The sequence below is a fragment of the Vigna umbellata genome, chromosome 2 (assembly GCF_029865625.1).
Source record: "Vigna umbellata cultivar VRB3 chromosome 2, Vumbellata_1.0, whole genome shotgun sequence".
NCBI lineage: Eukaryota > Viridiplantae > Streptophyta > Magnoliopsida > Fabales > Fabaceae > Vigna > Vigna umbellata.
In genome coordinates, this window is record NC_142166.1 from 8,718,798 (window position 1) to 8,733,499 (window position 14,702).

The 14,702-nt window shown below is 31.9% G+C and overlaps 3 protein-coding genes across 3 annotated transcripts; all 3 read right to left on the reverse strand.

Moving 5' to 3' along the window:
• Positions 1-2,152: 2,152 nt before the first annotated feature.
• On the reverse strand, positions 2,153-6,304 carry LOC124831671 (ATPase 8, plasma membrane-type-like). The gene is made up of 12 exons (XM_047305745.2): positions 6,065-6,304; positions 5,749-5,967; positions 5,472-5,609; positions 5,072-5,386; positions 4,623-4,949; positions 4,311-4,430; positions 4,095-4,217; positions 3,893-3,997; positions 3,420-3,729; positions 2,812-3,326; positions 2,543-2,716; positions 2,153-2,454 (listed from the first exon to the last, which is right to left on the reverse strand). The coding sequence occupies exons 1-12, from the start codon at positions 6,110-6,112 to the stop codon at positions 2,266-2,268; spliced, it is 2,583 nt and encodes an 860-aa protein (XP_047161701.1). The 5' UTR covers positions 6,113-6,304; the 3' UTR covers positions 2,153-2,265.
• A 3,799-nt stretch (positions 6,305-10,103) lies between these two features.
• Positions 10,104-10,766, reverse strand: LOC124831672 (large ribosomal subunit protein eL39). Its single transcript, XM_047305746.2, has 3 exons — positions 10,609-10,766; positions 10,424-10,527; positions 10,104-10,339 (listed from the first exon to the last, which is right to left on the reverse strand). The coding sequence occupies exons 1-3, from the start codon at positions 10,609-10,611 to the stop codon at positions 10,291-10,293; spliced, it is 156 nt and encodes a 51-aa protein (XP_047161702.1). The 5' UTR covers positions 10,612-10,766; the 3' UTR covers positions 10,104-10,290.
• An 882-nt stretch (positions 10,767-11,648) lies between these two features.
• On the reverse strand, positions 11,649-13,260 carry LOC124831673 (NAD(P)H-dependent 6'-deoxychalcone synthase-like). Its single transcript, XM_047305747.2, has 4 exons — positions 12,899-13,260; positions 12,419-12,662; positions 12,154-12,333; positions 11,649-12,070 (listed from the first exon to the last, which is right to left on the reverse strand). The coding sequence occupies exons 1-4, from the start codon at positions 13,216-13,218 to the stop codon at positions 11,867-11,869; spliced, it is 948 nt and encodes a 315-aa protein (XP_047161703.1). The 5' UTR covers positions 13,219-13,260; the 3' UTR covers positions 11,649-11,866.
• Positions 13,261-14,702: the final 1,442 nt, after the last annotated feature.

A 14,702-nucleotide genomic window follows, 5' to 3' on the forward strand; every position in this document is an offset into this window, starting at 1 on the left:
ATTCATTAGTAATTATGTATTTTCGCTTGAGGTAGTGTAAGAGATCAGTCAAATAAACCATTATTATTGTTGTTGCTGCTTTTGAAATGGCAGGATGTTGAGTGGTTGAAAACATTCCACTAGGATACTAAAAACAAAAACTAAAATGGAAAGAAGAAACATATATAATTGAGACATAATCTAGTGAAACCGCAATTAGAGAGTGAAACAATTTTTATTGATTATGTGAAGTTAGAACGAAGTTTAGCAAATCCTTTGACAAAAATCTTAAGAAGTGATGTGATTTTAGAAACATTAAAGGGAATAGATTCAAGCCATTTGGAAACGAACAAGTAACGATAACCCAACTTTTTTTTATTAGAGATTCTATGAATAAGGTTTGTGTGGATAAAAATAAATCCTTTGTTAGTTTCGATAACACTACATTAATTTTAAATTAGTTATTTCCATTTTTATGATATGGCTAAAAGTGTTAGTTATTTTAATGTTCTGATTCCAAGTTCGTCAAATAACATTGTCACAGTTATGCCTTAGTGGATAGAAGGAGGAAGAAATATTTGAATTACCGTAAACTTTGACTCAAACTATATGAAACTATTAAACATGATAAGAATAACAATGAATATACACGTCAAGAAATTTATTTTATTATGTTGAGGTCAATTTTTCCAACAGGAAGATGGATTATAGGAGAAAAAGAAGGCTAAAGTAGGTTAGAGATGAGTGAAAATTCATCTTTTTTTTAAACTATATGATTACACCTTCACTAATGCCCTAAGTTTGCTTATCTTTTGAACAAAATATGAATCGCCTGATTTTTCGTCCATAGAAATATTTTTACGCTGTGTAGTATTGTTGGATGGTATCAATGTCAACACCTTTCAACTTCTCAACCGATCCCATTTCTTCCTGCTAGCTCTCTAAATCTGCAAAATTTTATAACATCAAATCAACATTACACACAGTTTTGTAACCAACAGCCGAAGCATCACCACCAAATGTTAATTAACAGTAGAAAAAAAATCAAACTTTGACCCTATTTCAAACAAAAAATTTGGCTACCCATTTTAATAATATAATAGTATATATTTATGTTTTGGGTTTTCAAAGTGTGTGTATTTCTTTTGGGTGTTAATTCATCATTCTATTCAAGTTAAGTTTATAAAACTTGACCTTGCTGCCTCGGCAGGTTTTTGGGCCTGGTAAGCAATTCCAGGGACTTGAAGACCGTGCATTATGCTTTGGGCCACCGCCCATTGGGCTTTCCTTTTCGCCCATACCGTAATTCTTCTTGTTTGTGATTCCGATCGATGCACATTGATCGATGGTTCAGCAGTAAGCGAACAAAGTTTACTCTATACAACAATTTTCAAAATCTAGTTTTTAGAGAATGAGAATAGGAAAAAAAAAGTGAACGTGTAAGAGAGAATACGAGGAATAGAAAATTGAAAGTTGAAAATCAAAATTAGATAGAGATGTTCTACATTTTGTTTAAAAATGAGAGGTCTTATAATGTTTTTGTTGTTATTATCAGGATGATTTTTTTTTAATTTCATTTCAATATTTTAAATATTTTTAATTTGGTATTATTTTCTTGAGAAGTTAGTTAATATAGCCTTCTTCTATCAAATTGATATTAATAATGATAACATGTGAATGACGAATAATATATTTTCGATCAAAGTTGATTTCATAATAGAATAATACATAGTATGAATGCCAAATTCATTCATAAATTTATTGAAAGATTACATTGACTATCTTTAAAAATAAAATAAAATTAATAACATTTAAAAAAATGAAACAAAATTTTAAAAAAATATAGACAAAGAAAATTATTGAACCAAAATTACAAAAACAAAAAAAGATTGAAAAGTCTTTTAAAACAATATATTAACAAATCAACAAAAAAGAAAAATAATAGGCAGTTTGCATATTGTTTTATATCAAGTTTCCAAACTAAATAGTGATACTTCTTTAATCAACTTTAAAGAAAACAGGAAAATCATACTGGTGAAGAGGAGATGAAAGCAAAAGATAGAGAAAAAAAGATAAATGTGGTAAGTAGCATAGGTAAAAAGCAAACAACACACATATGTTTTTTCTGAAACGTAAAATAATGTTTATTAAGACGTTGTTCTGGGTAAGATGAGGTTGACATGTTACCATAGAACTGGAGAACCTGTACATTTCAGGTTTTTCTCCGAAAAAATGCCATAAATGAAAAAAAAAAATAGAGAATGAGGTAATGATTCAATACTTGTTCTAAGGGTTGTTTGGGAGCGTGGTGTCGCAAGCACCGCTTGTTAGCCCCATGCGAATGAGAAATTTGAGGATATCAAGAGGAATGTAGGTGATGATACTGTAGACCCAGATTGCTCCTGCCCATTCCCACCCAACTCCATGGATTTTCGCAAAGTCCCAATGTGCATACACAGCAATCACAGAGGCCACCTAATTCAGTTCAACTCTTTCCAGTTAAAACCACTTCCATGGAAACTCAAACACGCACAAAAGAAAAGCTTTTCAGAAAGAAACTAACCAGTTGGGCACAAAGGAAGGCAACAATGAGCATCACGCCAGGTCGTTCGAGATATGACCAGCCCCTTGATCTCGTGACAAAGATGAGTGCCTGACTAATGATACTCACTTGAAGGTACAGAGCAGAGTTAAGTTGCTCCTCGCTTTCTGCAATTGAACGTATTCCAAACACATCCTGAAATAAGACAAAACACACTTTTGTTAGATGATTATGTTTATGGACATTTGTTATATTTATAATATGTAATTGAAAGTGGGGCTGTTGCTTACAGAAAAGAAATGAGTGTCATGAACGAGGTAGAAGAAGACTGCGGTCATGATGGCCATGTATGCTCCAAGAACGATTCCGGTGGCAAAGATTTCGTTAAGTTTCCATGAATCAGGCAAAGGAGACGGTTTCACTCTGTCTTTTGATATGGTCATGATGGTTCCGTCGTTCAAGATGGCTATGATGAGAACCATGAAGGGAGAGAAGTCGAACTTCCATATTAAAGCAACAAGCAAGAACCCGAACACAACGCGGATTGTGATGGAAACAGCGTAGATTGTGTAGTTCTTCATCCTCTGGAAAATCGCCCTGCTTGTCAACACAGCACTCACAATCACACTGAGTCCAGGTTGTGTCAGAACAATATCAGAGGCACTCCTTGCTGCGTCAGTTGCATCATCCACTGCAATGCCGATGTCTGCCTTCTTCAGTGCTGGTGCATCGTTCACACCATCTCCTGTCATGCCACAAATGTGCTTTCTGTCCTGCAACCTCTTTACAATCTCGTACTTGTGCTCTGCACATACGAATGTAAACATGTACAACTGTTTGAAAAAAAAGCCACTGCATAACCATAATTTAGAAGCTCAGTACAACGTTAAGTCCTTACCAGGGAAGACTCCGGCAAATCCATCAGCCTTCTCAATGAGTTCATCGACTGAGATTGAAGAAAGGGCTGCATCCGAGGAATCGCCAAGGAGGGAGGATGAAGGGTACATGTTGGTGCCCATTCCAAGTCTACGACCGGTTTCTTTGCCAATGGCAAGTTGGTCACCGGTGATCATTTTAACATTGACTCCAAGTTCAATAGCACGACGAATGGTCTCCGCACTATCATGCCTTGGAGGATCAAAGAGAGGTAGCAGACCCAAAAACTCCCATGGATCTCCAGCACTCTCCTTCGTCTTTTCTGGAACACTCTGCCAACAAATATAGTGCACTTCATTTGTTACGCTTTCTCATTTTTATTTCTATTAATCAATGAATTCATGGCCTCTTACATCAAATTCGGTTACGTGTCTTGTGAAGATTGATGGAAAATGTGTAATAATTTATCTTTTCATGTTTACACCCTTTACTCACCTGGCGAGCAACACCCAAGGAACGCAGACCGCGGTCAGCATATTCATCAATAACCTTGTGTGTCCTTTTCAGGACCTCTCCTTTAAGGCCACAGAGTTCAATGATCTGATATACAGAAATGGGTAATCAGATAACATTGTTTATTTTAAGAATAAATATTTTACTGTAATTCACATTGTCGTGCTTATATACAGAGTCTCACTTGCTCAGGAGCACCTTTGCTGCTTCTGTGCCAGTCACCATTGTTGTCAATGAAGGTAATAGCAGTGCGCTTGTCCACAGGATTAAAAGGCAAGAAATGCACCTCGGTGATTCCTGCTCTTGCCTGAGATGTCAAAATAGAATCCAATTACATTGCTAAACCGCTTAGTTTGCTTTCATTTCATGTTAATGTATTAAAGAGTGTGAATCATAATACCTCCTTAGGGTCACTTAACATTCCCACAATTGATGAATCAATGGCATCCTGGTTTTCAGTCCTTGAAGCTCTAGCTGCATATAGGACAAGAGTGTCCTTGTCCATACCCCTGGGGAAGACCTATAATGCAAGGAGTCCATTATTAATATCGTTATGTAACCACAAGATACCTCTGGTCTTAAACCATTGAGCATAGGAATAAGAAAAGAAAAGCATGCATCTTAGAAAATATGAGCATAAAACTCGGCAATGAATAGTATTATCTTGTTATAATATTTTGGGAATGTAAAGGCATTTACTTTAGTCACTAACCTCAATCAAGTTCTTATCCACAGTAAGCTTATTAAGGGTGAGAGTTCCAGTTTTGTCACTGCAGAGAACATCCATCCCTGCCATTTCTTCAATGGCTGTCATTCTCTTGGTGATGGCTCCTTGTTCGGACAAACGGTGAGACCCAATTGCCATGGTCACAGACAAGACAGTAGGCATGGCAATTGGAATACCACCAATGAGAAGCACCAATAAGTTATCAATGCCATCTCTATAAGACCTATGCTGGATGGGGTACATGACAATGATCTCTATCACCATGCCCACAGCAATTGAGCAGATACAAAAGTTGCCAATAGACGTCAACACCTAATTGAAGCAGTAAAAGAAAATCCTAAAAATTAGTCTAAATTTGGATCAACTTCAAATAAGAACTCATTCTCTAGATCTTGGGTCTAAAGTGCGTGATCAAAAGCTTAAAGATATGATACCTGTTGAAAGTGACCGACATTGTTGGTGCTGTCTACAAGATGAGCAGCCTTGCCAAAGAAGGTGTTGACACCAGTGGCAATGACAACAGCTTCAATTTCTCCTTGTTTGCAGGTGGAACCAGAGAATACTTCATCACCAGGGTTCCTTGTGACTGGCAAGGATTCACCAGTGAGAGCAGCTTGGTCAATTTTGAGAGGATCTCCCTCCAAGAGACGGGCATCGGCAGGGACGATATCTCCCAACTTGATGCTAATCATATCTCCAGGTACCAAAATTGATGCATCTTCTTCACCCCATTTTCCATCCCTCAACACCTACACGACGTTGTCAAGTTTAGACGAGTTCTCCATCCAACAATTAACATGAAAAATTGAAGTGACTGAACAAATGTAATGTTACCTTGGTTTTGGGTGCAAGACCAGCCATCAAAGCAGCTGCAGCATTGCCTGCATTGTTTTCCTCAATGAAACTGATGGTTGAGTTTACTATAAGCAACACTACAATACCAGTGAAATCTTGCCAATCCGGCGGCTTGCCCTGTCAAATTTAACAGTTTTTGTTGGAGAATAGAAAGCACAGACACATAAATGCATAGTTTTGGTATGACATAATGACGATTGTTTTCATTTTTCAAATTGACTACAGAAGAGAATAAACTCTAGAGAATTGTAATTACCCCTCCATTGGCCAATACAATGGCCATGATAGCTGCACACTCCATGACCCATGATAGAGGATTCCACATAAAACCCAAAAACTTAAGGACCTTGCACTCCTTTTTCTCTTCTAATTTATTGTAGCCAAAAATCTGGAGCCTCTTCTCTCCTTCTGCAGATGTTAGACCCTGTCTGGTACATTTCAGCTGCACAAAGACCTCTTCAACTGGAATCTTTTCCTACAGTGACATGGAAAAGGAAGTGCAATTAATACAAACTGTAAAATATGAATCAAAGAAAGTGTGATGTGTCTGTTATCGAAGCTATTATACTGACAAGATCAACATTCTTCTTGAGATCCTCAAACGAGATATCAGAGGCCATGATGAAAGAAAGAAAGCCTTAAAAAATATGGCTTCTTTCTTTCTTATTTAATTTTTTTTGAAATTTTTTTATCTGTCTTCTTTAGCCGCTCTCAGTCCCCTATCTAGCTAGCCATAGGCAGGTAGAAAGAAACTGTGAACGAAGAAGCCAGACAGAACAAAAGAGAGATGCTTTAAATATATACGTAAGCTACCCCAAGGTGAGACAGCAACCGTTGCCATGGTTTCCCTATGGTTTTATAGTGTAATGTCCAAGACACAACAGAGGGGTACCTGTGATTCTCCGTGTAATGCTACATTTGTTGACCACTTGCATGCACCTGTTACTCTGCTTCTTGTGGCTTACCAATATTCTCGCTATTCTTAGGCTCTTCAAAATTTCCACATGGCTCTCATCTTCACCCATAATTTTGGAACAAACGCCATATTTCTTACACGTGTAATTCCGACACGCCTTTCATCTCACCGTTGACTAAAATCTTTCTTTCATTCATCTTTTATTCTTAAAACTTTTTGTTTCATGCATATTCATTCACCTTTTATTCTTCAAATTTTGTTGGAATCAACCAAAAAAAGTTATATATATATATATATATATATATATAATTTTATAGTAAAAGTATTACAACTCAAAAAAAAACACAGTCTCTAGTTACATCATGTTTTACTTGAGCAAATGTAACCATAAACTCTTAGAAAGTCATGTTTGCTGCCCCCAAAAAATAGATGTTAGAATGAGCTTTCTCCCAATCACTGAAACTCAATCATATAAATAATTACTGTATACTCATGTGTTCATTTTGGAATAAAATGTAAAATTCAATGCAACAACTTAATAAAAAATAGGAATCATATTATAATTTCGTATAAATGGATATGCATAATTAAGATAAAATTAATATTATAAATATCAAATAATAAGAACAATATTGTTTTTAGATAAAAGTTTCACAAACTCTTAATTATCATGTGTAAATTTTAATCAAATATATCATTAACTTCTTGGTCAATTTTAGAATTTTTAATTATAATTAGATTGACAAATCATTATACCTCCTCTTAGAATATAAAGGTTGGAATGTAAAAATAGGGTGATAAAATAAGTTGTACTTGTAGGCCAATTCGGCATTGTTTAGGTAAAGCATATTAGTATTTTGAACTCAGCATTGGCTTGGTTTGCTTAATTCACCAACTTGTTCGATTATATGCATGACGAGGTTAAACAAGCTAGTCTGCCAACCCGTCAAATTAATTGTTGTGTGTAAAGGTCAACTTCAAAAGTGTTGAACATAATAAGAAAAGTGACAAGTTTATAACATTTTATTGTTAAAAATTTTAAATCTATATGTGTAAAGATGGAAAAGAGAAGGTAAGTGTAATTATTATAACAAAACATGCATAATTATGGTAAAAAAAATGAGACTTTTCATCTCAAGTGTCATATTGAAATATGTAATAATAGCAAATATAAAGATGATTGGTAAAATGATTTTATAGATGCAAGGAAAGTTGAAGTGAAAAAAATAAATGAAATGGTGTCATGATAGTTGTGTGCTAATTTAATTATCTAACATGGTTTTCCATTTAAATTTGTTAAGTATCAAGACTTGAATAAAATATTTAAATTCCGATGTAGCTTTAATTTCTAGGAATACTATTACGAGTAATATATTGAGAATATTTATGATAGAAAAAACAATCAAGAAAGAGTTGAATGCCATTATTAGTGTGATTTTCATAACTTCTTATTTATGCACATCTTACCCTAAGAGTTATATAAGTTTGACAACACGTTACATTAATTCAAATTAGAAGTAAACTAGCAAGATTATTAACTTTTGTGATACCTCACATTGGATTTAAGTTAATCTAAAAATATAAATGCATTTTGCGCGATTTATGAATTTAGAAAAAGAAAGTTATATTATTTTGGATAATGCTTCTAGCAATGTTGCAAAAGATTTTAAAAATTAAGCTTATTTTATAAATTTTGTTGACTTGTGATGGTGAGTTTTTTAATGTCTATATTGATGTGAACACAATTTAAAAGTGACTACTTTAGAAGAATTAATGGTACATTACAATTTAAAAATGATTGTTTAAGAAGGATTAATGGTGTTTGATGATGCTTTAGATCAAATTAAGAAGAATGTCATATATGTTATATGGGTTTTGAGAATAGAATGACTAAATCTAAATAATGTCTTCAAGAAAAATTAGAGACATTGTTGTGTGAAGTGGATTGTGTGCAACTATACTTATTTGATATTTCAAATTCTTATTAAATATTAATGAATTTATTTACATGTAATTGATGAAGTTACAAGTATATTTTTTTTGAGGAAAAAAATAAAAGAGAGTAAAAAACATTAGTGTTTTCCTATAAATCCATAATCACTATGAATTCAACTATTTATATTCTTGATCAAATATATTTAAAAATCTATTAAAAATACTTGAAGAATTATCATGAATCTTGAAGATGTAAAGTGTTCTTGTATAGTGTCTAATGCATAGAATGATGATTATATATAAGTTTTATACAAGTTAACTTGATCTTGTATTTAGGAAACTCTCTTGTATTACAAAGAATTTTTCTTAATAATAAAAATCATTCTCACTAAAATGTGTTTTTAATCAAGTAAAAGATTCTTGGTAAGACTTCAAGAAACACTTTAATTAATTAAAATATTAAATTAATAAATAAAAATTACTTCAAAAAAAACTTTAAGCGATTATGATCTTCATGTATCAATAGATTAAAATCATTTAGTGTCAAATTTATGCTTTGATCTTCGTATTTTAATTGTTTAAATAAAGTTTTTAATCAATTAAAAAATTATTTAATGTCTTGTTTGACCTTTTTTGAATTCTTCTATTTTAATTTGTTAAAATGAAAAATTAATAAATTAAAATAACTCGTGGTTTTAACAAATTAAAATGAAAATTTAATCTATTAAAACTTTGAATAATTCTTTTGGGACTCTTCAAAACTACACTAATCAATTAACATCTTTTAATAATTTTCTTTAAGCAAAACATCATCGATATTCTTATGGAAGAAGTTTAAGCATCTTACTAGTAATGCTCTACGGTAGCTGAGATAGAATTTATAAGTTGACATGAAGTACAAGGTCCGGCATAAACTCTTTAGGATTTAATACTTTAATTAGAAGTTTAATTTTTATCATTAATTTATTGTGAATAAATAATTAAAAGAAATAATAAATAAATAAAATTAATAAACTTAAATTTTAATATCAACTAAAATATTTTATTTCATATATTATTCTTTTAAAAAGTAACCTTTTTCATATAAAAAATGATAATAATTATTTATTTTCATTTTAATTTATAAATTTGAAAATTTATATTTTACATTTGATTATTATTAAACTATTATTTTATAAATTGTTTTTAAATACATTAATGTATAACCAACTTTTTTTCAATCACTCCTGATAAAACTTTCCCCTCCCTTTATTTCAATTAAAAGAATCTTATTTTCATTCTAATGACAATCGTATATGGAGCATACAATAAGAATCTTCAACAACTTTAGATAAAAACAAAATGCTAAAACATTGCCCGAAACATGTATAACTTTTTAAATAAACTTCTGCATATCTTTCTTTCCTTGTTCATCTGGAAGTATCTATCCAAAGGTTTACCCACACAGAGCATACATCTATTATAAAAATATGTAAAAAATAAGAGAGCACAGCAGAAGATTTCTAAGTCTTTCCCCAGTTCATGACAACTCCAATATAAAGCAAAAATCCTCACATGATCAATAAGAATCTTTACAACTTTTAGAATAATGTAGAAGTTATGCAAAACTACAATAGTCATGTATGTATTGCAGTTATTAAGTTCAGTTACATTGAAAATTTATTCATGGTTAAACCTTCGAAGTATAAATTCCATCAAGCACCATTCAAGAATTCCACAAAATTAAGATTCGAAATATGAAAGAAAAAGAGACAAAAATATCGAAAGCAAAAAACAAAAAAACTAAAAGTTTCACATTAACAGCAAGAAATATAAAAAAGAATACAAAACTAGGGTTGTGGAAACACTGTACAATGACCAGTTGACCAAAGCTACATCATTCCGACATCCCTTGTAACATTCTAGAAAACAAAAATATGAATCTCGAGTCGAAGGTTTACATCGTGCTTAAAATCCAAGTTTAGTGCGGCGCCAGTGCCTGCGCTTAGCATTGTACCTGACCAGACACAGAATCAAAAAAACTGGGTGAGAGTGAGTCACAAAACTTCTAGAACAAGTTAATGATTGAAATTGTTGAAACCTGATGGTGTTATCGGTCCTCATGCGGATCCAGTAAGGGATGGGTCTGTTCTGCCTCATCTTCTTCGCGAGCTTCTTCTTGATCCTGAAAGTTTTGTGAGAAGGCTACAAAAAATTCCGGCACATGTCAGAATGAAGAATGGTTCCAATTAGCATAAACAGTAAACGAATGAGATTCTCCCTCACCATTTTCGCTGCGGATTGTCGACCACGCTACGCAGCAAAACCAGGTTCCACAGCTTCTGAGCCAAACCCTGGTTCTTGAAGCAACTAAAGCACAGATTGGACCGGGTTCTGTGATTTTGTTGCTCGAAACCTACTAATTGGGCTAAAATAAGCCCTTTATTGACATCCGGAACTTAATAAAGGCTTGGCAAGACAATTGCTTCATGTAATTTTTTATTTTGCATATACACCTCCCTCTCTATGTCAGTGACGTAGTTGTTACGTTACTCAACTATATTATCTCGTTATATATTATTATTTTATTTTTCATAATTTTACGGTTTTATAGTTTTGTCATATTATCATTTTATGATTTTATGTAATTTTATGGTTTTAATCGTTTTAATTGTCTTTAAATAATTTTAAACAACACTTTTACAAATGTGATTTATTTGTTAAAATTAAATCTTAGATAATTCTTATAACAATTAGACTATACTTATAACATTTCATTTCAAGAAAGGTTCTCAAACCATTAAACCTCTATATATTCTTTTTATAATTGAAGATAACATGAATGAAACTAGAAATGTAATTAGAACTACTATAATATATATATATATATATATATATATATATATATATATATATATATATATATATATATATATATTATATATATTATTTCATTATCTATTTTAAAGTAAATACTTGATATGTTATTATAAATAATGATCAAAAGATAACTTTTTTGTTACAATTTTTTAACAAAAAAAACTAAACGAAAATAAGAATATAAAATATGTAGTTTTTTTTTTCCTAGCAAATCTACCCGTATTTAGAATATATTTGTCAGGTGTTATTTTGTATATATATATTTAAATATGACAGTTATTTAAATTGTTTAAGGTTAGGTGAAAAACTTTGCTTGGAGATGATTTTTAACGGGTAAAAATTATAATGTTAAACGTCACCAATATCATATTTCTTTTAGTTACATAGTAAGAGTTCAAGAGCAAAATGAAATCTTTGATACAGTATTTGGAACCAAGAGCTATGAAGAAAGAAGAAGAACGAAGGAAGAAACTGATTCTCATTGATTACCACTTTCACACAAAGAGGTATTCGTACAGAAAGATTTGTTACCATGCCTATGAACTTCATGGTCTGCTCTTCATATAATTTTTATCAGAGCTATAGTTTATGATATCCAGAGTAAATTTTAGCAGCGAAAGAGACATAGTGCTGTAAATTAGTAACATTCATGTATAGTATGACATTAATTTTCTCCATCATAAAGGTTCTCAATGAATTTTGTTGGTCCATTTTTGCACAACTGATGTTGTTTGACTTGTGCAATCTTATCATAGTCATCTTTTGAGAGCGCCCAATCAAATATTTCAATATTTTGCTTCATTCTTTCTATATTATAGCTCTTAACCACAATAGTGACTCCTATCTCATACAACCATCTGAGAGATACCTATCATCGTAGAAAACCTCATTAAGGTTAGCTAACCACGTATACAAACATGTGTTCATGAAGTTGAAGTATGAAATCTTTACCTGAGCAAACGATTTGCCATGAGCTTTTGCAATTTGCTTGACCAATTCATTATCGACAACATAGTTGGAGCCCCACAAGGTCCCTGGTGCCCCCAAAGGAGAGTATGCAGTTATGATTATTCCTTTGGCTTGACAATATTCTCGCAGTTTTTTTTGTTGCCAAGTAGGATTCATCTCAACCTGTTTGATCATATAAAAATAACCAAAAGAGGGGTTATCGTTTCAAAAATAGAAAAATATCTCTTGATAGAACTTATGGACTTACTTGATTGACAGAAGGAGGAATAGTAGCAAAAGAGAGGAGATTTTCAAGTTTATGACAACTGAAATTGCTCACTCCAATTAATTTTGTAAGGCCTTGCTTTTGACACTCCTCCATTGCTTGCCACACACCCTTTAAGTCAAATGATGTTAGGGCCTCTTCAGGAAAAGGAAAATCCCAATTTCCAGGTTTCACAGATATGGGCCAGTGAATTAAATAAAGATCCACATATTCCAACTTCAAAGACCTGCATTAGTTTTCGGCTCCACATAGCCCAATTGTGTGACTTTAATATTCAAAATTACACTCTATCATTTTATCTATTATTAATTAAAATTTATTAAAATTATGAAATCAAGAGAGAGAAAATTATTAATACTATGTTTGATAATAATATTAGTCGGTAATATATTACTATTCTAACCAAAATTATTCTCAAATAGGATAATTTATGTAAAAGCAATTGACGAATTTTGTACTTACTGAAGTGTTTTGTGGATAGCGGGAAGAACAAGATGAGAAAAGTTATCAGTGCACCAAAGTTTGGAAGTGATGAAGAGTTCGTCTCTGGAGGCTATGAGACCAAGTTGAAGTGCTTCAGCTATGGCTTCTCCAAGAGGTTGCTCAGAACCATATATTGAAGCAGTATCAAAGTGTCTGTATCCTATTTTGATAGCTTCTAACACTGCTTCTTTGGTATCAATGGTGGAAGATGTTGAAGCAGTGCCAAATCCAACCACAGGCATTTTGTGATAGTTGAAAGAAGATTGAATCACTATATGAGGAATGTTTGATGAAGACATGTCACAATACAAGATGAATTCATATTCTGTAGAGGAGAAGAAACCTTGCATCTCCTTTTATAGACACAAGGAACCTTGCATTTCCTTTTATAGACACAGACTTAATTTCCATAATTGAAAACTACACATTTTCTTAGATTGTGTAATGAGTAATATTTGGTTATTTTACATGTTATATACAAAGGGCATATAAGATTTTATGTATGTAAGGATTATACGTATATGCCATAAAATTTAACCCTTCTAAATAGTGTCGTGTACGTAATTTACATTACGTAGCTATATCAGTATAAAATGACTAAAGATATTTTGTCATAGTCAGCATTAAAAACCTTTCAAATTGGCTTTTCTTCAAAACAAAGATCATGACAGATATGTAGCAAGAAATGATAAATATCAGCAGAGTTTATGGTTTTAATAGGAAAAAGAGTAATTTGATTCCATTTTATTGTTTGGTTTTATCATAATAAACAAAGTTAGTTTGTTAGGAGTGAGTCTTATAGTCCAAGTTAGCCCATTATTAGATTCAAATTTAACTGTAGAAGTTGACCTAATCCACTCTAAACCTGCCGATAAAAAATAATTAAATCCACCCTAACCTCTAATAAATATGTTAATTTGATTTTAATAACTATTCTATTAGTTTAAACTAATTAACGGTGTTAATATGTTAATTTTAATAACGTCACATATTAACATCCACGTAAGTATATATTATTAAAAATACTGGGGAATAAAATGAATATATTTATTGAATATTAGAGATAAAAAAAAAAAACTCGCAATATTTTGGAGATGTCAATTTAAATATATAGGATAACTTTAGAATTACTGAAAATTCATTTAACCATGTAAATAGAAGTTATAGCAGTAAAAAGAAATTACCCTAATAAGCTTTGAATATTTTTCTTGTTTAAAAGTCAACTTCATCTAATTTTCTATGAGTGTGAACTTCATCTTAAAGTATTAGGCGATGGAAACCAATGAAAAAAAAACTCGCATCTTGGAAATGAATTTTGTGATGAAGTTGAAGTAGTCCTATCAAGTTTACTATTATATTTCTTGTCGTTTTCAAAAGGAAGTCACAAAAATGTTGATAGAACTCAAAAATCCTTCTTATCGGTTAGTAGTGGAAATGCTAACATGTTTGGGTCAGTTGGGAACAAATTTGTCAGCCAAATGTAGTGGAGGATTAGGCTAAAATTTAAAACTTTTACTTATTTATTAAACTTATATAATAAAATATGATAATTGAGTATTTTATTTCATTGATTTGTTTAGGTTCTCTTTGCATAATCTACAATCTATATTGACTAACGATGAGATAAGATAGGTTGGTCTACATAACTTGAATTGACTTAAATTTTTAAAATTGAGTAACACCAACATAGCACATGTACGTTTCTTATAAGTATGGTCACTCATTCACGTTCCTTCTCTTCTCCATTCTAAAGCAGTTTCTTACTTTACTTTTCTTCTCTTGA